The sequence below is a fragment of the Cygnus olor genome, chromosome 11, assembly GCF_009769625.2.
Source record: "Cygnus olor isolate bCygOlo1 chromosome 11, bCygOlo1.pri.v2, whole genome shotgun sequence".
In the NCBI taxonomy this organism is placed as follows: domain Eukaryota; kingdom Metazoa; phylum Chordata; class Aves; order Anseriformes; family Anatidae; genus Cygnus; species Cygnus olor.
In genome coordinates, this window is record NC_049179.1 from 4,126,486 (window position 1) to 4,151,911 (window position 25,426).

The 25,426-nt window shown below is 39.1% G+C and overlaps 1 protein-coding gene and 1 long non-coding RNA gene across 5 annotated transcripts in view; one reads left to right on the forward strand and one right to left on the reverse strand.

Moving 5' to 3' along the window:
- The window catches only part of AQP9 (aquaporin 9), a 26,353-nt gene continuing 927 nt past the window's right edge, over window positions 1-25,426 (forward strand). The window contains exons 1-6 of one of the 4 annotated variants that reach the window (XM_040569611.1): window positions 44-247; window positions 13,376-13,502; window positions 17,105-17,242; window positions 18,913-19,031; window positions 20,725-20,942; window positions 22,566-23,720. In XM_040569611.1, the coding sequence (XP_040425545.1) occupies window positions 146-247; window positions 13,376-13,502; window positions 17,105-17,242; window positions 18,913-19,031; window positions 20,725-20,942; window positions 22,566-22,587 (726 nt within the window). In that variant the 5' untranslated portion in view covers window positions 44-145 and the 3' untranslated portion in view covers window positions 22,588-23,720. Of the gene's footprint in view, window positions 248-268; window positions 399-13,375; window positions 13,503-17,104; window positions 17,243-18,912; window positions 19,032-20,724; window positions 20,943-22,565; window positions 23,721-25,426 lie in introns of those variants that run through there. The other 3 variants (XM_040569610.1, XM_040569608.1, XM_040569609.1) reach the window with 3 other exon arrangements.
- Window positions 14,785-25,426, reverse strand: part of LOC121075884 — a 15,419-nt gene continuing 4,777 nt past the window's right edge. Inside the window, exons 2-3 of the long non-coding RNA XR_005823216.1 lie at window positions 17,870-18,007; window positions 14,785-14,974 (exon numbers count right to left, since the gene is read on the reverse strand). This is a non-coding gene — a long non-coding RNA (uncharacterized LOC121075884). The remainder of the gene's footprint in view (window positions 14,975-17,869; window positions 18,008-25,426) is intronic.

Sequence of the window (25,426 nt, forward strand, 5' to 3'; positions counted from 1 at the left end):
GATGATTTCACTGGCTGTACAGGATGAAATCTCATATTTCAATGTATAAGTAAAAGTGTCAAAGTTCAGCTGAAGCAGGGACGATTACAGAGCAAATTTTGTGTGTATTTGTAACTAGGGCACCAGAGCAATAGAGGAAGCCAAAATGAGCCGGAAAAGCAAAAGGAGTTTAAAGGAGAAATTTGCCTTGAAGAACAGCTTGGTTAAAGAAGCTCTTTCAGAATTCCTGGGAACTTTTATATTGATAGTAAGTGTCAGCTGCTTTCCTTCCTTCCTACTAATTTAATGTTGGACAGTGCTTGTAAGGGGACATGTATGCTTTTTCTTGTACTATACCAGCAGCGTGGTTACTGCCTGAAAAACAATGCACACCCTTGAATGAATTGCTTCTATTTATGGTAAGTTTGTAATTCCTTTCTTCACCTGATGTAATTATCACTGGGTATTAAAAACTCATAGCTTTATATATTACAACTGATAAACATTTGATTTTTATAGAAGCAGAATTTCATCGAACAACTATGTTTTAAAACATCTAGATATACACAGTGAATATTAACAATACTCTCGTATTTGTTTTTTAAAAACTCAGCATTTTATTCTACTTTCACTTCTATGCACAACTTCCATTTGCTTTAACAAACCTATTGTATTGCAAATTTAAAAGAGAATTTTAGCTGAGTTATTTTCCTGTGCTACACAGCGATTTAGCCATGTGACTTGTAGTGAATTTATTCAGTTACACTGCTGAATCTTCAGAGATTTTGTAAGCTAACTATTTTTGGTTTTGTTTTTAACTATATTACATAAATTATACATTTGCTTGGTTCTGTAGTGCTGTTACAATATTAGGTAAATAACAAAGCTCCATGTTTTCATATCCCCAAAGCTTTTTGACTTCATTTCTTGCTCAAGATTTCTGTGCATTTTGCACTGGGAAACAGAGCTGTCTGGTGATTTACCAGGGTAGAGAGCAGGCTCAGTAGCAGAGCTGGAAGTCAAGCAGCTAGAATATTTATGCCAAACTCTTTCTTCCTCTTCTTAGTCTGAACAAGACAGTCTTGCTTATTGCTAAATATTTCATCATAGTGAAAGGGCAGAAAAAATAAAAATCGGGCATGGGAATGACATAGTGTATTTTATAACTGTAACTATATTAGCTAAATTTCAAGTAAGCCATCTAAAAAATTCCAGTAGCTCATAAAATACATGAAAATAATGGTCTTTACTACACTTCAGCCAACTGAAGTGCACAGGCACTAAAGTAACATTATTCTCAAATTTAATACGATCCATAAGACATTACAGTAAGGAGCACATTTAGAAGCAAGGAGCACAAAGCACTTTACAAACATTAATGAATTAAGTGTCACAACACCCTGGTAAGGAGGGGAAATGTCATTATCTTCATTTTATATATTAGCAAACCTGATTAGAGCAGACTGCACAGGAAGCCTGTTGCAGAACTCTGAATATAACCCAGATCACCTGACTTCCATTCCTCTGTCCTCGCCACAAGATCATCCTCCTCTGTCCATTAATACAATTAAGCAAGTGAAGAAAACGTATTAAAGTGCAGATTAGATCGCAAATGCTATTATTTAATGTCCTGCTGCACAAGACTAGAAGGAAATGGAAATGCAGAGTCCATTTTCTATTATATTCCCCATATGAATATAGTAGAAAATGAAGCTTTAAAATTGTTGTTGATAATTTGACTGAATTTCTTAATTCTATTTTACCCTTTCTAGTTTTATGCTTGGCTTAAAGCAGAGAAGATCCTCACATGGATTAAACTGCAGCTTTCCAAGTGCTCAGATACCTCGATTTATTTTTAGACTGTGCAAGTTAGCAGCAGTACAAAGTTTATTGGGAAGAAATGGACTTTTCTGCTGTTATTTATTGCTACTGCTTTTAGGCTCTGTCAGCTAGTAAGTTGTTTCTCTTAAAGAGCAGACAAATATTAAACTTATTAACTTAAATTAGAGCTAATCAAAGGGGCACCCTGATAAGTCAGGAGGCAGAAATCCTTGAAAAACAGACTATGTATGCAAAAGAAGTGATAGCTTTCTTCCACTATACTACAACTATGTTTTAATCCTGTTACAAACTGAAAGCGAGACGAGAGTTCACAGCCTACAGCACTGTTCATTTGAATCTTTCCTGAAAGCCATTTTTTGCCACTGTGATGGGTTTTACAGCTTGTACGGAGGACCTGTGCCAGGGAGCAGGGCAGGGATGAGCCATTCCATTATCCACAGGCTCTCTCTGGAAGTCAGTGTTAACCGATGGTACCTAAACCTGTGATCAGCCCAGTACCTCTAGAAGCCAGCTGGGTGAAACTCCATCCCCCCAAATCACCTATTTCTATTTCTTCTGGAGAATGTCACAGACCATGTACTATTAAGAGCTTAAGTTACCATCTTGGGTAACTCTCAAGTCTTGCAATATTATTTTCCAAACTGTAAAGTGTAAAATCTGTAAGATTAATTTCAGGACACCTAGAACATCAGGCAAATAACAAGCCTTCCCCTGGAGGTGAGAAGGGCTCCACCTGCAGAGCTGAACAGAATTGAGACGACAAGCCTTGAAAAAGTCCCTGGGTATAGAGTTTGGATAACATCTCCTGGTCATCTCTACTTAATATGCTGTGGTTTGCCTTGCAGCATAGTCTCAGAGCCTGCAAACTGAATTCTTTTCAGATGAAACTGAAGTGGAAGGAGAGCTCCAGAAGCACAGCAAAGGTGCTGACCATTAATAGATGCTCAGCCACTGGATCAGACTAGAGATACGGCTAAGCAATCCCCACCCTGAGATGTCCATAGTTAGGTCCTCTAAACTGGCTGCTTCACAGATCTGCTTATATTGCACAGCATGCCTTGGTAATATGGACTAGCCGCTGCCAGCCCCTCTCTCTGCTTACCAAAGCACCTGATATGAGGCTTTCTGAGGGTTCAGTGAACAACACTATACTGTACAAATCTGGAAGTCCTCTGCTGTATAGGCAGATCCAATGGTATACAGAGCAGCTGCTGTTATCGCCTGGCTGGGTAATCCTGTTGGTGATTAGGCTACTTTACTCTTAGACCTATTCTTCCAGGGGAACAATATTTCTTTCAGTATCAGGCTGTGAATTATTCCCTAAGGCACAGCACAGCTTCTCCAGTTACATTCTGGGACAAGAATTGGAGCAGTAGAAAACATACATTTTTCAGTCCATAACCAAATGCAAATTGCATGTGGTTTTGGTTATACTGAACTTTGGTTACTGTCTTGAACTATATCACATTCACTTTATGAGGTTCCATCAAGCTGAGAAAATGTTGTGCTTAAACACATATGTGTTTTCTATTAAAAACAAAACAAAACAACAAACAGTGATGCATTTTTAATATATCTAAGTTACACTTGCAGCATAGGCAATGAGGAATGTGCATTAGGCTTGGTATTTCTGTTTTCACATTATTTGTGAGCTCCTGTCTATGCCTTGCATTTGCCTTGGTACGTCCCATGGCAAACCCCCAACCTGCAAAGTTTCATTGTGCCATTTGTAATTTAAAATGAATATCCTCACAAATACACAATCTGCCTATAAAGTTTTTAACGAACATTTGAAAAGGAAGACGCTTTCTATGAAGCAGATATTGAGTATTGTAGTTTTTGCACAGTGTGTTTAGAACCAACTTCTGGGACAGGTCCCTCCATCGCACACCTGTGCAACAGGTCCCGCAGGCGGGAGAATGCCAGCCCCTTTGTAGTGCGGTGGGCTCAGAGGCCAGTGCATACACACATCAGTCTCAGCCTCAGCCTTCTGTAGTTGGGGCTGTCCTGAGGCCTCCCTTGAGAAAGAGCACTCCGGGGAGCTTTTTGTTTTCCAGCGTGTCTCTTGGTTCAGTATGTTTCCTCTCAGGGCTCCTGTGGGTTACTGTGGGAGGGACCAACTGGGTATCAGCACAAAAGAGTAAAGAAGCCATGCTGAATCAGATAGACGGCTTATGTGACTTTCCAGTGAGTCTGCCTGGAACTCAACTAGCCAACTGCCTCTGTGCTTTTAATCATGTTTCTCTCCATATTTCTCCTTTGGGACTTGGCTGCATTGCTCTCAAACAAAATGGGATTTATTCTGGCTTATGCCATTAAGTATATCTGAATTGGAATAGTTCCAAAAAGAGAAGCCAAATGGGCCATGTGGCTTCCTTTACCAGCTACTGCTCACCTAACATAGTTTGTATTTCATTTTCACTCTGAAGAGCATCTTACTAAACAGTTTCCCAGAAAGGAACTGCACAACAGCCAGTGTCTCCCGAGTCCAGAGCAGCGTACGTTTCTTTGATGAAACAGAACACAGGCTTCCATTTAGCATACAAAGACGAGTAGGCAGCATATTTGCAACTTTCTATTGCTTCTCTAAGGACACAGTCAAATAAGTGAGTATGACCAACACTGAGCAAATTAAGACATCATCATCCTCAGTTGTTACTGTTGTACCAAGTGGAAAACTAAATGAATGTTCCCACAATTCTCACTGTGCATGGCCCCACCCAAAGTAAACAGGGACACAAAAGCCAGCTAGCAGTGAGAAGGATTCCTTTTCTATTCCAAAGCCCAGACCCCATCTGGAAGCAGGGAGCCTCTTGCAAAAATCTCACTGAAGCAAACGTTTGTGTGTGCAGAGGCTGCAGTGCATCAGCACCTGCATGAATTGAGTGCATGACATCGCCCACTGCAAACAATCCAACTAATTAGAAGAATGGCTATTTACCTGTTGCTCATCAAAATCTTTTTGTCTTGTTTTCATATTCTGACCACTTCATTATGTAAGTTATCATTTCTGCTTTCTTGGGGAGTTCAGTCTTGCCTGAAAAATTTTTAAGTGTGACATTTCATGGATTTTTTCAGTCTAGAAGATTAAAATGTAAGCAACTGTTCAATATCTTTCTTTTTGTGGCCCTAGATTCCAGTGCATGTTACTTACAGTTCAGTACAGTAATATATATCCATTATTCTAAGCATGCATTAGAATCCTCATTACATATTATTACATGAAAGCAAATCTAGCTTTTCATCATTTACTCCTTAGATAAGTGTTCAGTGTTTAATACAAAATTACTACTTAGAATTTTTACACAAAGAAAATAAATTCTTGTTCTAAATTTTTGTGAAATGGAGACTTTGTATAGAATGAAATGGCTTACAGCAATAGTAAGTAGGCGTAATCTCTAACAAATTTGTTTGAGATTAGCACTGACTTTCCTGCAGTACAGAATCTTATATAATTGCCTGTTAGACAATGAACTTAAGTTTGTCAAAGGTAGACAAAAAAGATTATTAAAATATTTATAATTGTGATATATCGCTCAACAGATTTTTAAATATTATACAATGCTACAAATACCATGGGTCTCAGCCATGGTTGTACTCTGAAAAGTGGTTCATATTCCACAGAGATCCATAAATTAGGGTCTCTAGCAGTAATATTGTAGTTCAACCACTAAATAATTGAAGTCACTCGTGAATCTGACGTCACAGAACTTAATCCTGAACTTCCAGACCAAAACCGCTCATTTTATGGGAATAAGAGGCTTCCTTTCCATGTCATCCCAAACTCAGAGTCCTTTCTGTTTCAGTTAATGTACTGGTTGTATATATTTTAAGACCTTACATTTTGCTAATGATTCTGTTGAAGATGTGCAAACTCTTCCACCTTCTTGCAACTGTATAAGATTAGTATTGTAAACAGAAGTCAAAGTGGTAATAAAGATCCTCAGGTGGGCTCAGTGTAAGGAGGTGTTGTTGTACAGTGCGATTATTTCTATAATTTTACATTATCAAATTTTTTTCTAGAAAACACTTAGATCTCCCTGAAGTCATTCTTTAATTCAGCTAAATAGTTAGCAATGTGAAGGAACTGAAAGGAAGGTTACCCAACCATTCTTTTACCCTGTGTGTTCATTACGGCAAATAATTCTGAAAAGTCACAGGAAATTCTTTGGTTTCAATACAACCTGAAGTGCAAAAATTATGGTTATTTGTTTTTTTTCCAGTATATGACATTTTAGACTTTCAGGTGACTCAGATGTTCTGTATTGCATGAAAGACTTAGAAGAGAGTTATCTTGAACTTTGCAATATCAGCCCTAACACATAACGGCTCTCATTGTTCAACCAAGAGGTTCCAGTAAATTGAACCTGATTTTGTGAGAAGTTTTTCTGTAGATGCTTTTTATTTTTTTCCCCCAGAAAGTCTGCATCTATAGAACTGAAGTGTAGGCACTCTCCCTTAGCCTCACAGAAGATTCACAGTTGGAATCTTTGAAGGAATGAGAGTGCAAAATGTCAGTTTAGGTTTTACAGGCAGAAATTTACAAGCTTTTTTTTCAAACCTTTGGCCAAATTAAAAAATAGTAATAAAAGTAATCACTTTTTAAAACTGTCATAAACTGTTGGAGAACAGAAGAGATAACAGATGCGGTTCATGCCATACAGTGAGTTTATGTCTCTGTGATCTCAACACTTGAGATGAATGAACCACTCTAGCTAAAAATGCATTCTAGTGAGGTCTCCAGTCCATGGTCTGTTTTAAAAGAGAATTTGATTCAGTTCCTTCTAACCCATCCCTAAAAGGCTTCTTTACTAAAAAAGAGGAAGCATTCAACTCAAAGAAACATTTTTTTTCCCCAACAGAAAAGAACTTAGAAATAAAACATACTAAGTCTTTACTCGTAACCGTGCCCCTCGAACATGAGGGCACAGCAAAGCTCCAGCTGCCCTGTTTCTGCACCCAAAGGAGAGTCAAAGAAAAGATATGTACCATTATATTGTTAAGAGATGATAGGAAACCTCCTTTCTCAGAAACATCAAAGCATGCTCCTGTATTCTCCAAGCACCATTACAAAGACTAAACACATTTAATCCTAGTTTAGAGAGATTTTAATCTTTTCAGTTGGTGTAGGAAGCAAAGCAGAACAGCACACCTCAGCTCAAGAGTAAGAGTAACCTGGGAGGGCAGCAGCACCTGACTATACTCCTTTTTTATGAGGCTGCTAGGTAAGATTTTCTTCCCTTGCCTCATCTTTGCTTCCTAGCCCCTTTATAAGGGGCCATGTTTCACTCCTGAGAGTTTGCATCTAAACATGAAATGTTTCATTTCCTTTCTCTCCTAAATTTCTAAAACTTAGTAAGAAAATAAAAACAATCTTCTCTCAAGAAATTGACTCAAGCCAGTTACCCTGTATAATTTAGGAAAGAAAAGCATTTTAGCTTTTCAGGATGAAGAGTGCAATATTAATCATAATAAAATACGAGAGAATGCAGACCTTTGCATTTCAAGTGATTTCAAGCTTTTATTTGTCTCCTATTGCATGTGCAAAAGCAGTAATAAAAATTTAAAGGCATCAATTTATATAACGCAGCATAGTCTGTACCTCAATATTTTCACTATTTTTTTCCCACAGAGCAATTTGAGTCAAATCTTTGTTTTAAAAGCTTTATGTACACATTTCATCCAAAGCCTTATTAAATTTACATTCATGTCTCCAAGTAGTAATGCTTTCCGTCATTAAAAAAAGTTTCAAAATGGCAATCATTTGAAGGCTTATGTCTATAATATTTAATTAACTAAATGATATTTTTTTTTCAAACCTTTATTTTATTAAACAGTAAGTCTGAAAAAAATAAAGGGAAATCCATTTGAACCTAAGAGGATATTGGTTGTGTCCCACGGGATCGTCAGGAGAACGGATGTAGTGATTTTTTTATTACTCCAAGTTTGATTAAATTGTAATATACAAAAATCCCCCTGCCCCCACCAAAATATGTAATTAATGATAAAATAAAAGCCATGTGCTTTTAAACTATTTTAAAATTACTTGCCTGTTAAGCTCTATTTTTATCTCACCTTAAACTTTTTAAGTACTATCTGATTTAACAAAAGATGGCAAATATTAGACAAGAAATGAGATGAAGATTACTTTTTCCTGGAAGAACAGGAATTTCCTCTGACTTGAATTCTTGCAGAGCTCATGCCCTGAATTTCAGTAGATCTAATGCATCTCTGTTTTTGTTGCTGTTGGCATTATTATCTCTATTGAAAGAATGCTTAACAGCCCAGGCTGAATTAAGGCTATACATAATACACAAACATAGCAAAACCATGTCTCTGTATGTAAAGATTTTCTAATCCATGATAAAACACCTTGTTATGAAATGCAAACAGATAAATTCTTAATCAGAATTGTTTTGTAAATAAAGAGATTAGAAATGAAAGTGAGTTCTAAAATACACTCTGAATTAGAGCCCTTTAGAAGGACACCATCAATTTAGTAATTGGACTTTCATCTGAAAAGTTTATTTACTGCTTTTATAAGCAACACCCATTTGGGTGATCATGCATGGAAATATTAATGGGGCCAGAGGAAAAAACTGCGTAAGACTACAGAAAATCACAATCAACCCTCTAATGTTTTCATGGGCAGTTTTGGCCAGGGAGATCCCTACCTGACGTGAAAGGCAAATGCAACCACTTCTCCCAGCCCTCTCCCGCTCGGTGCTGAGCCTGGCTGTGTGGAGAACCTGTGGCAATCTCCCTTAGAAATGAAATGCCAGGGCTTGCTCTCATGTCCTCGAGTGTCCCAGCAGTACTGCTCTGCTTCTGCAGGCTCAGGACAGGTAACTTTGGGACAGCAGAAGAGTGCTTGCAGCAAGCACACAGCTTTAGCCTAACATGCTGCACAGCACCCGAGCCTGTCCCCTTCACAGCACGGCGCAGGAACCTAGCATGTGCGGCAGGACCCAGAGCAACGCTGCAGGCCCATCCAGTCTGGAAAGGGGGAGCAGCCATGTCACTGACTAGCAGGAAATGCCTGTCTGGGGAATGGGGAGATTACAGGTGGGAGTGTGGCATGGGAAAGGGCAGGGTTACTGTCTTTCCTGAACAAAGGCATCCTTACAGAAAATTGTGAAGTGGTGGAGAGATCGTTGGAGATTCTTCGTGATTACCTGTAGCTGTTTAACTATGTCTTGAAAACTAACTAAAATGGAAATTCTGAAAGTATTTTTCCAATATTTCTCTATTGAAAGAGTACATCTTATAATTAAATTATTATTATTATTATTGTAACAGCTGACTCTGGATTCACTGTATCACACTGAATTCTTGTATTCTAGCAGAATATCATCAGTTGTGGAGCCACTGAGGGCATACTCTGCCTTCATGAACATCTATGCTACCCCACTGAAGGAGTTTAACTCACCAGAGCTTGGCAACTGGTGATGTACAAGATAGAAAAAAACACACATCATTGCCTCCACACTGATAAAAAGCAGGAGACTTGGCTGCTTCTTTACTGTTACAGTAAGAGTGTATAGCTATGAATGCATGTTACCAGTAGATACATTTAATAAGAAGGGGTCTTTTTAATATAAACTTTATGCTTTAAGATGTCTAAGGCTTTACAGGCCATATAGAAAATTAGATTCCCTAAAATTCTTGATTCCAATCTTGCAAGAAATCCTATTTACACTGAAAAATGCTATTTCACGCATTTGTAAAATAAAAAATGAAAATAGTGCAGACAGAGGCACTGTGATCTTCAGTCTGAGTGGGATAAAGTTCTGCAAGCTGCCAGAGAATAACAAGACATTATGCTCACAAGAGGCCAGTTGTTTTCCTTTCTTAACATTAGCCTTCTTACCCAAGACAATGGGAAGGATCTAATGTCCATGAAGCAACTTTTTTGGCAGAGTTTGCAGACAGCTATTCCACACCCAGACATACTATTTATGACAGCAATCTAATTACTTTGTGAACAAAAAAGTCAGAACTGAAACTACTTCAGTAAATTTAAGATCAGGAGATAGACAACTGGTAAGATGAAAACCTGGTAACGTAAGACAAGATAAGATAAAGATACCTGACTATATTCTACTCTAAATTACAGTCCCATCAAATTTGTGTGCTTGGGTTTGTGTGGGTGCACTGATGGCTGAGCTTGGCCTAGAAATTTAGAATATTTAGTTACAACTTGATGATCAAGTTGGTCTTAACTCAGCCAAGCAGAGATTCACAGGGTATTAAATTGCTGCTCACATAATTACATGATTAGGTGATAGTTTCCAGTTATGTCAGCCTAGTAGTAGTAAGTATGAGAAAAAAAAATCTTTCTCTCCTCCTTAAAATGACAGCAGATAAAGTATTTCTGTGACATGGTTCAGATTTGCAGGTTTAGTCCCCAGTTTCCTCAACTCCAAATGGGTACACACGGACTGTGCCTGCCTCATTGGTCATACATGAGCAGGCAGTCACTCACTAACATCCACTGAGCACAAAGCCAGTGCAGCTGTGCTCAGGCTGGCTCGTATGCCTTCTTGTTTTCAGATTCAGTTTTCTGAGACCAGTCAGCACAAAAATAGAGCATCTGCAGTTGCATATTTCCCTGTAATGTGTATAACAGTAGCTGTTATGCAAGAAGACTACACAGCTGTTTCTCTATGATTCTTCTTGGTTGCGGTAATCAGGGAAGGGAGGCCACAGCCATCCTCTGTTATTTCCTTCCCTCTTCATGTGAATTTGCAGTTGATGTACATAGATGTTGTTACTGTCCCTTATCCTTTTCTATAACCATCTCTCCCACTCGTGTTCTCTTTTTTCATCAGCCTTACAGGAAAGGTCGTTATTTTCAAAAGAATATCCTTTTCTTTTGAATTTGCTAACTTTTGTCCATGCCATTTCAAAGCATAAGTACATACTTGTAGACCTAACTACTTCCCTAAAGGCAAACTGTACCCCAGCTCACACAGGGCTGCAGACCATCCCATACTGATCCTCCTCCATATCTGAGCCATACCTTTCACTAGATATTGCTTGGTGCAATTCCTGGAATACTCCCTTTGAGAAGTCTGGAAAAATGAAAGCTGGAGCACGCTAATTCCACCTCCCCTAGCCTTGTGCCGTAATCTTAAACTTTATAAATTTCAGCACACCCATTCTTTCCATATTCATTCTATTCTCATTTCTCATATGAAGTTTTAAAAAACCATGTAATTTCAGTTGTGAACAGCTGAAATGTTTTTTGTTTTGCTTTTATATCTGTATGTGCATTTGTGCTTAACATTGGAATAGTGAGGTATGAGATACGAACAGAAATGAGAGAATGCATAGCGTAGTCGTATGTCATCCATTCATTGCACAGCAGTTGACTGCAGCTTTGAATGTCTTGTAACTTTCAATTATACAGTCCAATAAACTACTGCTATCTAACACCACCCTATCCTCACATATCCTGACAGCTGTAATACTTTGGCACCATACAGTTCTCTGTTTGCTCGCATGATTATAACCTCAAGGCACGAACTGCACCTGGATATAACGACACATTCTTGGGGCACTTTTATAACAAACTCTGTCTGCATTGCAAAGCTGGTTGAGAGTAATTTTACTGAGAGTTTTCTCTATCGCATTTTGGAATTAGTTAAAACCTTGGGGAAATAATGGAAACAAAAGTTTGAGTTTGCCTGTTTAAATTGCATCTATTCTAGCAGGACTTGCTTGTTAAACTTCAATCACCAAATCTTTTTGGTATAGTCTATTTCTAAGGCAGGAGAGATTTTCCCATTACATTGTTTCTCATTACACGTTTCTGAATGGAACTGCCTCGCAACTAAAAGCAAGCCTTTCTCCAGCAACTGTATTTTAGGTATTCAAATATGCATAGTTAGGAAGGTCATTTACAACACAGTCATGGGTGACGTGCAGTAATGGCAGAATGCTAAAGTGAAGCAAGGAGATAGACTAAAGCAACTGCATTGGATAAGATGCAATACTTTTGTGAGAAGGAGAAAAACCAAACAGATTCCCACGTACCATAAAAGGAGGAAAATAAATATCTAATTTAGCATCAAATTAATTAACATTGCTCAAGATAAATCTCGTCACATCCCAGAAATGTTATGATTCAGATTGCTTATACCTGCAGAGGAGCAAATGACTTCAGATTACAGATATTATATGGTATCTTCCATTGAATGTTGGGTCCTTATTCAGAAATAGGCGTGTATTTAAAAAGAAGATTTTTCAAAGAGACAAATTGATTTCTAGCAAACACAGACCACCTAGTCCATCCTAAACTAAAGGCCTTTTGTACCTTTGAAAATATTTCCTATTGACTTCAATACATACTTGAAGCTAAGCACGGTTTTTAGAACTGAATAAAGATTATCTTAAGCATACATTTAAATGTTTTGCTGAATTTCATTCTGGGAAGAACCAGCATAAAATGGAAGTTAGTTTAAATCTCTTGAGTACACTCCAACGTGGATTATTCAGGTATCCCCACTTGAATTAACTGTTCAAATGGCAAAGCCCATGAAATACCCTGAAGCTTCTTGACTCCTGTGCATCCTAGAACAGCACTGAACCAGCCAGATCCAGACTTTCACCTGTGCTCCACAGCCAGAGCTCCTCTCCCTTTCCCTACAATATACCCTGCACTCAGCTTTCGCAGAAAGCTAGCTGAGCACAGCAAGGGGAAAAATTATACCTCAGGAGTATAAGTAACTACTTACTTTTAAGTCTGTCTGAACTATGATGCTACAAACGTTATTTGTCTGATTTCACTATGATTTGCCCTAACTTGTCTTTTCTTTGCCTTGGTCCATAACAGCTCTTAGATTTTAATCTCTCTTGCCCTTAGTCTTGAATCTTCTTGCATGGCTCAGAGTCATACTACCTGTTCTGGCTTTCTCCCTCATTTATTGTCTTCATTTTAAAATCACTGACAGTAAGGTCTAGCAGTTCATGTTTTGACAGAGCAATATATGACATCAAGGCAGCGTAAGAGTAACACACTCTCTAATATTCAGACAGCTGTCTCATTCCAGAGTTTCAGTATTAAACATTAAGCATTTTTGGACTATTTTTCATTACTTTTATCGTAAAAGTCTTTTATAGTTTTTTTTTTGTGTGTGTGTGTGTGTGTGTGTCATTGCTTATAACTACAATCTGGAATTGGAAACTTACCACAAAGAAATAATTCCCTCTTCACTTCCAGATTCAGAGATTTGTTGTGGAGACTGTGAGATCTTTTCCAGGCTCCAAATTCAGAGTTGTATAACACCATTATAGTTGAAAAGTGTTTTCTGTAGAGAGACAGAGGTTCTTACTAGCAGACATTCTGGTCACAAAACAGGGGAAAATAAGAGCAAATGTTCATTGTGGTAAAGGCAACAACAGTACCCATGCCACTAATGGCAAATTCTAGCATTTTTTCAATACTTAAACAACATTTTCAGCTATACCTGGACATCAGCAAGAGCTGCAAACTAACCAGTAACATTTGACAGACATGCTTAAGATTTCACATTTTTATTTTAAAATACAGGTGCTTGGATGTGGGTGTGTGGCGCAGGCCATCCTTAGCCGAGGAGCACATGGCGGGCCCATGACAGTCTCTGTTGGATTTGCAATGGCAGTCACCATAGCAGTGTACGTGTCTGGGGGGATTTCTGGTAAGTGACTTCTGTTTTCTGATATAGCATTTATTGCCACAATTTTAAGGCTACCTTATTATATTATTTCCAATTCATGGAATAAACAGTGATGTATCTATCAGTAACAAACACCATTACAACAGAATCTGCATCAGAGTTTTGCTAGTAATTATTTTGTGTTCTTGTTTCCTTCTATTTTTCTGTTTGATAACCACTTCCAACAAATTCTAATCCAAACTACAATGTGGTAGTTCACACCCTTGGCACACCTCTGGCCTTTATGAGCAGTGGTCTGTGCAAACCAGAAATCTACTTGGTGTTGCTTTGAGTATTCTGTCAATAATAACCAGGAAAAGATTAGAGAGAATCCTGCTTTCACCAACTAAAATGGTTGCCAGCCAGGTAGGAGGTAGGACAACCCATGAAAGGGTATAAGCAGCAGAGTTCGCTTTAGAGAGTACAATTCAACTCTCCATGTCTTATAACGAGCAAGTCCTCTCCTTGCCCCAAATTTTAAAAGAAACTTGCTTTGTTTGTTCTCAGAAAAAACAGATTAGAGAAAGCAGAAACAGCAAAAAGATTCAGTACTTGAGATACATTCTGTGATACACTATCAGTGTACTGTCATTGTCCCTTCGTTTCTGCTTTAATGTTTCCTCTATATATTGGTCAGGAATCCTAAGAATGGCTAAGCCACAGGTGTCTTTGTGTGCTACATTTGACATGCCTTGCTTCTCTACTATTCTCTACTACCTCTACTATTCAATTTGACCCAGTTAATACCAGGAACATTGGTATAACTGCTTTAACATTTTAATCCTCCCTGTAAAACAGAAACTCATGAGTTGTAATAATACATGGTATATGTATTACAATACATAATACTCTGTGTTGTATGTGGAGTTTATATTGCTCTTAGAGCAAATGGTTCCCTTGTAGTCCAGTTCCCATAGAGGAATTTCTGACCATTCATGAGGGGGGTAAAGTTCAGCTGGGCAGGTATCTGTAGGTATGTATAACTGGATCAATAAATAGCTTCCACAGCAGAAACTACTGCGGCAATCTCTCTTCTACAGAGATTACAATTTCTTTTACAAAACAGCAGGCATGAGGAAGTTTCTAAGTTCCTATTAGAAAGTGCTTGAGGTACTGCAAAACATGCAGTCTTGCTACTGTCATTGAAAGTGAGTAGAATGGTGCACTGATACCATGCAAAGTTAATTCAGCAGTACGTTCCTATTATCTGAACAACTTTAAGCTGCAGCTCTTGGTTTACACATAGGCAGGTAAAACCTTCTAATGCAGTATCATGAAAATAACCTGTAAGGACACTAACCTTTCCTATATTTGCTTCTCTAAGGGCATTCATCTCTATTATACAGAAAATTAGAGTTCAATTCTAGCAGGTCTCAGTGGCTGCAGAGGTTGCAGTATTGTGCTTCCTGAGTTTTTTTCCCACGACAAAGGATTCTGCATGCAGTGCATTTTCTCTATTAAAGAATAGGAACAAACACTTCAATAGGCTGGGACAACATCTGATTACTGGTAGACATTTTAGAATATCAGTTCCCATATATCCTTGTTAGCAAATTCCATGGCTCTTTGGCCATGAAGTCTCATGTTTATGTATTGGTAAAATATTTTGCATCAACTCTTTGTGGAATTCTAAACTCACAGTAACACAAAATATATTGTCTTCACTTGGTGAACTTGAGCTCTTTTATCTAGGTAAATTCCCTTTAAAGCTTTTTTCCATCTCATTTTCCTCAATCTCTATATAATTTCCCACCATTTTTTCAAATTTAGCATTTCAGACAAACTCATCATTGTGATCACTGTAACTAGAAAAAATGGGGAAGTTTCCAAAGCAGACTTTATTTATTTTTTAAATTAAGAGACTGCCAGTGGCACAGGAACCAAGAATCTTTTAAGTCCTCTATGTCAGCATGAGAGCCTTCAACAAGACTTTTCCTTTGCAGATTTAATGTTAATCAGACTGCTAATATTAATATGACTTGTCCTGACCATCATAATCACCCTGTATTATATACAGGTGGGGAACAGTATCAGGTGTTGAAAGAAAGTAAAATGATTCATTCCAGCCAGAGTAAAGAACAAAAGACAAGACAACAATTTATCAAAATTCACATGAAGGGCTGTTAAACAAGGTGCCATCCATCTATCTGCTCTGCACTGAAGAATTTGAAACACAGTGAGGAATTCAAAATTAATTCAAGACTGATGCTACCAGGTCAGAGTTTTGGAAATGATACAAAGAAGGTTTTATCCAGCTTGTTATCTGTGTTTGTCAGTTCTTTATGTATCAAAGGTGCCTGGATTTCAAAAGATAATGACTCAGTGACCTGAAGTGCAAGCAAATAACAGAAACTGTACATAGAGGCCCTTTCTCCAACACTGTCCTTTGACAGACAAAGGTCACTCTCTTTTATTTATTTTATTAAAGACAAAGGCCATTTTTTCTGATAGCAGTATGGGCTGAAATGTGACTTTGCCTGGAAGGTAAGCAATGGACTTGCTACATCCTTGCAATGCTTGTGTTTTACTGTATTTTTACCATGAAATACATCTGTTTATTTATTTGGCAAGAAATTTGGATTTCTTAAGTATAAACTACATATTTGTGAAAACTGAAGTTTTCCAAAGGCATTCAACACTTTTTTTTTCCTATGTTGATAAAAGATATTGAGGAAAGTGACTAGCATGTAGTACGATAATAAATACATTTCAGAAATTAAAACCATCACAAAGACTTCCAGTGTTGCTGAAGTCTCCTATGTGTGAGCTCAGGTGTAGCTACTCCTAAACGTGAAGGAGGGAGATTGCACAGGAATTCTCTGATTTGGTACAAGTGCCTTATCAGTTCCCTCACTGCGGAACCTCCTGCAGGGTGTAAGAGCTTGATGAAAATGTGTGATAAAGAATTATGCACTGCTTTCCCCTCTCCCATCTGGGCATAGCTCACCAGCAGTCAGCGTGAAGCTGGGCAGCCCTAATATTATTTTATGTTCACGAAAACAGAGCTCAGAGGTAACCCCTTGCTGAAGAGAGGGACATGAACATGACTTAAATCCATTTCCCTTGAGTGTAGTCAAGATCTAGCTCAAGATTCAGAATATGATCAAGTTGGTAATCGTCCTTACTTTCAATACATGACTGTTAAATTGAATCAATGTTTTGCTGCCCCAGTCCTCCCTTAAAAATGGATAAAAAGCCAAAGTCCTTGAGGAGAGAGAATACCTGCAGAGTGATGGACCCTCCCATCACAACCAATAGGACAGATTCAGGCTTCTTCTAGAAAAGTTATCTGTAGATTCATAGATTATATACTGCAGGACAGCATTCTGATACATAGCACACTCTGCGAACATCAGTAAGGAAGCTCTTAGTGGATCTTGGTGGATACTGGCTCCCTCCTCCTCCCCCTCAGTTTCATCCAACTTATTTCAGTTTAATTGCAAACAGCATTTAGTCGCAAAATAACCTCTGGGAAACCATGTACATGGTCTCATGCTCAAAAGTGCCCATGTTTTTGCAAATCCTTCACCTATTCTCATGTATCTGAGTCATTCATATGACTTACTTTGTGATTTATTTTTCAGGTGGTCACATAAACCCAGCCGTTTCATTAGCCATGTGCGTGACTGGAAGATTAAAATGGACCAAATTACCAATTTACATATTAGCACAACTCCTGGGAGCATTTGTTGGAGCAGCAGCTGTCTTTGGGATTTATTACGGTGAGTATACCTTAGACATGGTCATGGGACAAACTAGAGGTCAGACTGTCTCTAAGGCCCCAGTTTTTCAATAAATGCCAAGCAGGCAGAGGACTGTTAACACAGAGCTAATGGCAGGACTGAGGCTGAAACCATAAAGAAGAAAGGAAGAAGTATAAAGGATTTGAAGAAAAAAAAAAAAAGGCTCAAACGTTCCAGATATCCTACAACTTTTCTGAAACACTAATACTGCAGGAAATGTTCTGAAATTTAGAAAAATTATTCATGGGAAATCAGATACTCTGAGATCATGTATTTCTCAGTAAGGATTTTAAATTACTTAATAGCCAGGATATAGGGCTATTCATCTTCCAGGCAAATTAGAAACATTAAAGACGTGATCCAAGTGCCTGTAGGCTAGTATCACCAATGCCATTCATTGAGGTTACAGGATATGAGTTCAAGTCCCTCCTGACTAAACTGCAGACCACCCTAGACAGAGAACTCTCCAAGGCAATGAACTCCAGGTAGTGATGAAGGGGTCATACACTGGGGGGAGGCGGGAGAGATTACTCCTATCCTTTAGGCATGTTTCTATTTTATAGTGTGCCACAAAGGGAAAAACAACTCGGTAAATCTTTGACTTACATACACAGGTGTCCCTGAGTTGATGAATCCATGCAGTCAGATCAGTTCCTTTAATCACCTCCTCCAAAATTCTGCTTCTGCCCCAGCCTCCCTTCTCCAAAGCCCCTCTTACTGCATTGTGTCTCCAGAGTGCTGGGTCTGGATGCAAGAAAATAAAAAAATAAGAAAGGAAATGCCTACTGTAAATCAGTTAGGTGCTCAGTACCGATAGAAATCAGGAGCAGGAAAAAAAAAAGAAAAAAAAACAAGTTAGGAACTGTGGTTACTATTTTGGGCTTGGTGGTATTTTTTATTTGATTGTTTGGTTTTGGTTTTGTTTGTTTAAGGTTAGTGTTAGAGTTTGGGAACTTCAGGGCTTGCTATCAAATTATTCTGATGCAGAAGTCATATTATACCATTTAAAATAGACTTAAAATATACTAACATAGATGCATGTGGACTTACAAATACACTAACTTAAATAAACAATGAAGTGAAGTTTTGGGCTTAGCCCTTCCCTTCCCCTTGTGGACGACTAGCATAGCAGTTGGGTGTTAAGCTCATGCAGAGTGAAAAAATCAAACTTCTTTAGAAGACGAGATCTCTCAGGAGAGCTCATACCCAGAACAAGTCATTGCACAAGTGTCAAAGAGAATAGCAGTAATTCCTCCTGGCTGGGAATTCCAAAAGTTTACAAAGTACAGTCAGGATGCTATGCATTTCTCAGGGCATTGTGCCAAATATCGCACCTCTTACAGAATAATGCAAATGTGTTCAGAATCAGAAAACTCTCCCTTGCGCTGATTTTGGAGCAATGTGCAGGGGGGGAAAAAAAGCCCCATTTTGAAGGCTGTGGTACATAAAACAAGTCCTTCAATGCACAGGAGGAGAGATGAGACAGGAAGGAATGAGCACATCACCTCAAATCCATTAACTATGCTCCCAGATAAAATAAGCATTTTCAGATGAGAATATGAAGTGCACACATCTATCACATATATTCTAGTCCAAGAAAACCTAATGTTTATGGAGAAGTGCAACCAGGTAATTGCTGTTTTCTACAGATGCCTTTATGGAGTACAGCAACGGAACACTTGAAGTCACAGGACCTAATGCCACAGCACATATCTTTGCAACATATCCAGCTCCATATCTATCCCTCATAAATGGATTTGCAGATCAGGTAAGTGCACTTGCTGTCTTGACTCTACAAATTAAACATACTGAAAACTATAAAACTTGGCAATAAAAAATACATAGCTCTTTAACGGGTCTGATGACTCTCACCATTTTGGTCATACATCACTATGTACAATAGCAATGAGAATGCAATGCTGTTTGCGGGGGTTACATTTTAGTCATATTTTACAAGCACGTTAATTTCAAGTTGTTCTTTCCACATACATCATATTAATTGTTGCACTCTACATGTGTTTAATGTGATACGTGTAAGAGGTTTTCCCCAGCATAAATCAGTGTTTCTCCATAAACTTCAGCAGCACTATGTCTATTTGCATCAAAAGCCAGCTCATTTTGTGGATCTGTTATTCCTTAAGAAATGCTTAAACAGCCATGGTAACACGTGAGTTTTCTGCTACCATAAGCCTCATCTCCAACCTTCTCTTTGCAAATAGATTTGTGATATTTGTTATTCTTTCAAACCACTGAATCTCCAAAATTCTCTACTTCATTTCCAGTCTGTATCTTCTAGTCCCACTTACCCAACAGTGAAAAATGCAGCTTCATATCTCCTAACTACTTCTAATCAATTTACCTGTTTTCTTCAGGCATACATGAAACAAATACTGTGCAACTGAGCTATGAAAAACTAGGGATTGCTAGAGCACAGGAATTCCTCGTGTAAACGGCAGGACAATTGTGAAATCTGAACAAAAACAAACAAACGACAACAAACCTTAACACCTTTGTTGTGACTTTTTGTGACAATTTCTGAATTTTGATTTGGAGCAGTCAGCAGATTTTTCTTTCCATTAAGATCCTTTTGCCAATGGATATTTTAAAATCAAAACCAGATGAAGTAAAAAAAAAAAACAACAAAACAAACAAAACAAAACCAAAAAAAAAGCAAAAGAAAGCCCAAACTTGTCACTTTAAAATCAATGTAAAATTGTGTTTTGACATTGCTAAAACTTCTTTCTGTTTTTCCATAAAGTTAATTATTAGCAAAATCAGCATTTACAAAACATTTGATTTAAGCAGAGCAGCACTTCCATCAGAAAGTCATTCCAAGAAAATTTCTTTCACCAGCTCAATTAGTATATGCAATAGAGAGATCATGAGATCATGTTACAGTCACACATGCAACCTTAATGCAGGTGATTTGGGTAAGTTTTTAGCTGCTCAGTTTTGATGTTGTAGACTTCACTTTTTTCCCCTGTGCTATGAAGTGTCTGGATTAAGAGGTGCATATTTAGTCTGGTAATTTATTAGAATAAGCTACTGTCACATAAAGCACTTTTTTATCAACGTAGTGGCAGAGCAGAACTACAAAAAAAACAAAACAACAAAAAAAACCCTGTTGAACTGAACAGAAAAAAGATGTGGAAACAAAGCATTAGACCTCACACAGGAAATACCTTTTAAATCCTCTGTTTTTCCACACCAGGTTGTTGCAGAGTTTTTGCTATGTACTCAGCACATTTCTTGTTCTTTTCTTTCATCACACATATGCAAATTTCTCATTACTGTGAACTAGAGAGAGACTGGGGTTCAAACTTTGATACTTTGTATAGTGGGATAGATCTAAATACCAGCTTTAAGCCACCACAGTCCACAGAGATGTTGTAGCTCTTCTTTTCATTATTAGAAGCAACCTGCACATATTTATTCAATATTCTTTTCTTTGCATTGGCCAGGTGATGTCAACAGCTGTTCTTCTTCTGGCTATATTTGCTATTTTTGACACCAGAAATAACAGAGTACCAAAGGGCCTGGAGCCAATTGCAGTTGGACTTCTTATAATCGTTCTTACTTGCTCCCTGGGAATGAACAGTGGCTGTGCCATGAACCCAGCCAGGGACCTCGGCCCAAGGCTCTTCACAGCCATTGCGGGATGGGGAATGGAAGTATTCACGTAAGTAAGCCTGGATATGAAGTGAAATGCTTTTGGCTGAAACTGCTTCCTAGGAAAGTAGGGTCCTGATCCAACATGGTACCAAGTCATCCTTTATATACATATAGGTAATTCTTTGCATACCAGAAACTACTCATGCACTTTGTCAGACATGCTCTAGGTACTGGGCTTTAAAAAGGATTTCCTGCTTCTAGGGAAAATCAAGCACACATTATCTCTAATATCAATCATTGCTTCAAGTAGACCCTTCCCAAAATATTAGAAATTCTTAGAGGTCACTGAAAATATAAAATAAGTGCTTTCTTCTCTTCTACTGCAGCTTTCAGAAAAAAAAGAAATCATGAGGGAGTTAGGTGGGAATATATACTGTGTGCTATAAAAACACAGATGTATCAGACTGATTTAATCTGTTATTACTACTGACTTATTGTAGAAATATACAACAACCTAAAAGCCTGACTTCCTGGCTGGGAGTGAAGGAGTAAATGAAAGAAAGCCCCCTTCATTTCCCCACATTTCAGAGCACACTCTCAAATCCCTGTGCATGTGTGCGCACAGGCACACACACACTCTTGGCTGGCCAAACACATAGCTAATTAGTTGCACATCAAATCCACAGTTTACACATATCCAGTGTAAAAGCCACTCTGGGAAATCTAAGTGAGAGTAATCTGTCATCAGTAGTTGAATCTTCTGGTTTATTTTTGTATGGTTTGTTTTTCCGGTTATTTACAAGTAAGAATCCCCAGAAGTACTGTAGACTGCTACAGAACCCTACCTAATAGAGATTTCATTTTAGCTACTTCATTAAGTACAAATAATCTGTATTTATTTAGTATGACTTCCATCTACACAAATCATGTGCCTTGCTAGAGGAGTATAGTAGCAAGGCTTTTCTCATACAAAAGAGCAAGATACACAGAACAGAGGAAACAGGCACAAAGTCACGCCACAGGCCAGCTCCAAGGCTGGGATGTAACACAGCTTTTGTGAGCCCAAGGCTGAAGTCTGCTCTCTAGCCCAGTTACCTCTGAACTTTTCCTCCTCAGCAGCTCTGACCACTGTGCCATTAGACTGCGCTTCTTAGAATGGCAGCCTGCAGAGTGATATCCCATACCAAGCATCCAATACCACTTATTAGTTGTTTACTATAATGTTAACTATAGCATTACGTGTTAGAATCTGTAACATATTATGAAGTTTGCTATTACATTGCTGAAAAGTTTGAAAGCCTGATTGTACTGTGATCTAGTCACAGAATACCTGTGAACTGCACTCCTCTCCAAAAGTAACATCATATGACGTTACAATTTACGATACTTAAGAAATTACAAGGAAAGTCTGCATCTATACCAACATGGGCTCTTCCCTAAATTAGTTTTAGGATTTATATACAAGGCAGAAATGTATTCCCACTGTAAAAACCATACTAAGAAATCTAAAAATGGGAACATAATAAGCGAGATATGATATCTCTGGTCTTGGCCAGAATAAACTTATAGCAGTCTCAGGGAAGTATAAATTGAGGAAGAAGTTTTCCTCTCTACCTTCAGTTAGAATCCTACAGCTATAACCGAGTTCAAGGGGGTGGTACAACACGAATATTTTCTCATCCATTTACAGAGCAAACCCGTATGGGACTTAGGAAGAACTTGAGCTTTGTTAGGTACCTGGAAGCCTTGGATCAGCTGCAGGCCACATGAGAAGTCTATACAATTGTAGCTGGGATCCTGAGCCGCCTTGTGCTCTGCTGGCATCACATATGTACAAGGGACTTAAGTGATACAGCCAAAGTTGATAACTAAACCTTGGATGTCTCAGCTTAACCAGGATTCACAGCCTTGAGACGGGTGTTTAAGCTCTCTGGTAAAAGGCAGGAACTGAGACCTAAGCATGAAGCCTCTTCTGAGACATGAGGAAAGTGTTGCACAAACTGAGCAATAGGAAATACTGAAGAGACATTAAACACTGCCTGAAAGCATTTCACGGGGTGACTGAGTCACTCTGTCCAGGTCAGTGAATGCTCAAGTGGTGTGTACAGACTAGCCAGGGACCACCACAAAAGCATCACTTTGGACTAGGTTAAAGGATGAGACTCTCTGACACCATGCTCCATACATTGAGATAATCAGTTCTCACAAGGAAAGTCCACTTTACCCTTTTTCATGCTTGACAGACCAGTAAATTCTAGTTTTTATCTGGCAGAAAGCTGTAAGTACACCGGAGGGAGTTCTCCCACTGGACCATGGTGTTGTCCAGAGGTTTGAGAGGCAGCTGAGATGGGGTCTATAAATGTTGCTGTTACTGGCATGCACACACCTGAAGGAGCAGTTTCCCAACACCTGCTCCTGGGAACACAGGCTGTGGCGTGGTTTCCCTAGCCAGTGGGACCAGCCTAGCTTTGGTTAGAGGCTCCCTAAGAAGCTGTTCTGACTGGCTGCACCTGGATGGGCGTGGGTGTCCACACGGCCTGCTCTGCAGAGCTGTGGTCAGCACGGCGGCTTGATCCTGCGCAGGCTGCCCTGCTTGGTGGGTGCCTCGGAAGAACTGTCCGTGTCATGGGAGGCAACGGCAGGCTTTAGGGACCTGCACGTTTCTAGTGATTTGCCTTGTAACGACGGAGACAAACAGCAGTCTTCCTTAAGCACATACCTAATACTTGAATATGCTCAGAAAAACCCCACTTTTGGTTAGCGCAGTTTCGACTGTCGCGAGAGAGCCGCCGGAGCTGTGTGTACGAAGCCCCGGCCTGGACGGTGACGAAGGTATCAGCGTGACGAGGCAGCGGGATGGCGAGCGGCAGCCCCCGGCCGGCCGGGCCCTGTCAGGCGGCGGGGCGCGGAGCCGACGCGCGGGAACGCTGACACCTCGCGGCCGGCGGCGCTGCTCCAGGGAGCTCCGCTCACTGCTCTCTGTGCTGGTCACAGGGAGTTCTTGCGCCCGTTTCAGTGAAGGAGGGTTGAGGGTCATGGAAACTCGTAGCTCAGCCGTGCCCCGATCTCATTTCAGCTTTGGCATCACGCTCTGCAAAGGCTTTGCAGCCACCGTCTTAGCAGAGGATCTCTGAAGCACAGCTGGGAGCAGCTGCTGCAAGCCTAGGCCGTGGTCCGCAGGTCAGGCAGGAGCCGACAAGGCACAAGTCAGGCCGTGGCACAAGCACAGAGAGAAACCTGCTGAGAAACACCTTCATTACACGCCCACACGTACACACATACACAGGGATTATATGCAGGTAGCTGATGTGGAGTGTGTTGTGCTGATTAATTCAGTAAGACCTTTGTCCATGCTTGTTCCAGAAACTCAGGGACTCAGCAAACATTCATGACTAAGCAACAAACAGATCTGTAAACTCAGTAGAACAATATCATGAGTTACATTATACCCGCAGGGCAAAATTTAAGTAATTCTAAAGGCAAAATACACACACATAAACACACACAAGGCATTTTTACACAAGGAATAATAATATCATCAGTAATATCATCAGTAGGGCACTGTGAGATAAGCACTGCTCTGTTCTTGGATTGCAACAAACACATTTACTCTTGCATAAATCTACACAACTGAGTGCTGAATAATTATCCATACAGCTTCAAGATTTCCCTGGCAGCCTCCTGTAGAGTTCCTCTCACAGATGAATTTGTGCCTTGGTATTTCTGTGAGGAAAAAAAAAGTTACTTCTCCATTTTCAATATGCATGAAATTGAGGTGGCTGGGTTTTCACTGAAGGCTCACACATTGAATTAATACAGCATGCTATTGAATCAAAACACCTTCATGCACCAGTACAGTTAAGAAAGCCTGTGCTCCAAAAGCGCTAGTCAGCAAGTTACTGTCTGAATGTGAGCCTCCAGGAAAGGGAGAGCAATTATGCAGGAGACTTGGGCTTTTTGAAAGAGGCTGTTATGTATTGATTTTATACCTTTTAATGATGGACTTCTTTCTTAAAAAGTGTTTCTAAATCATAGAATGGTAGAATGGTTTTACGCATTTTAAAATAAATCTTATCAATTGTGCAAAGTGAATTTAAACATTTCATTGGAACCAATGTTACTCTGCTGGACTTTTTAACTGAACACAGCAATTTTACAAAAAGTCAATTTGTAGGTGTTTAAAACTTGTGAATACTTGTTTACCTCTTACCGGAAGACCCCATGTTTTAAACACAGAGAGAAGACACTACATCATGAAATTGAATCTTGACCATTCTAGTCAAGTATTTTTTTCAAGCACTTTATAGTCTGTGCATTTTATTACATTCCTCAAGGCAAATACATTGGAATCAAGTGTAATCTATTATAGGTTGTCAAGAGGAACACTGCACATACTATTGCAGGCCTGAACCTGCAGATCTCCATGCAGATGAGATAACCCATTACTGCAACATGCATTGCATTAATCACTTCTGAAAACCCATTCATGAGCATCTGGCAATAGCATCATTCAGGATTGCTGTGCAATAAATATGTCCCAGTTCATTTCAT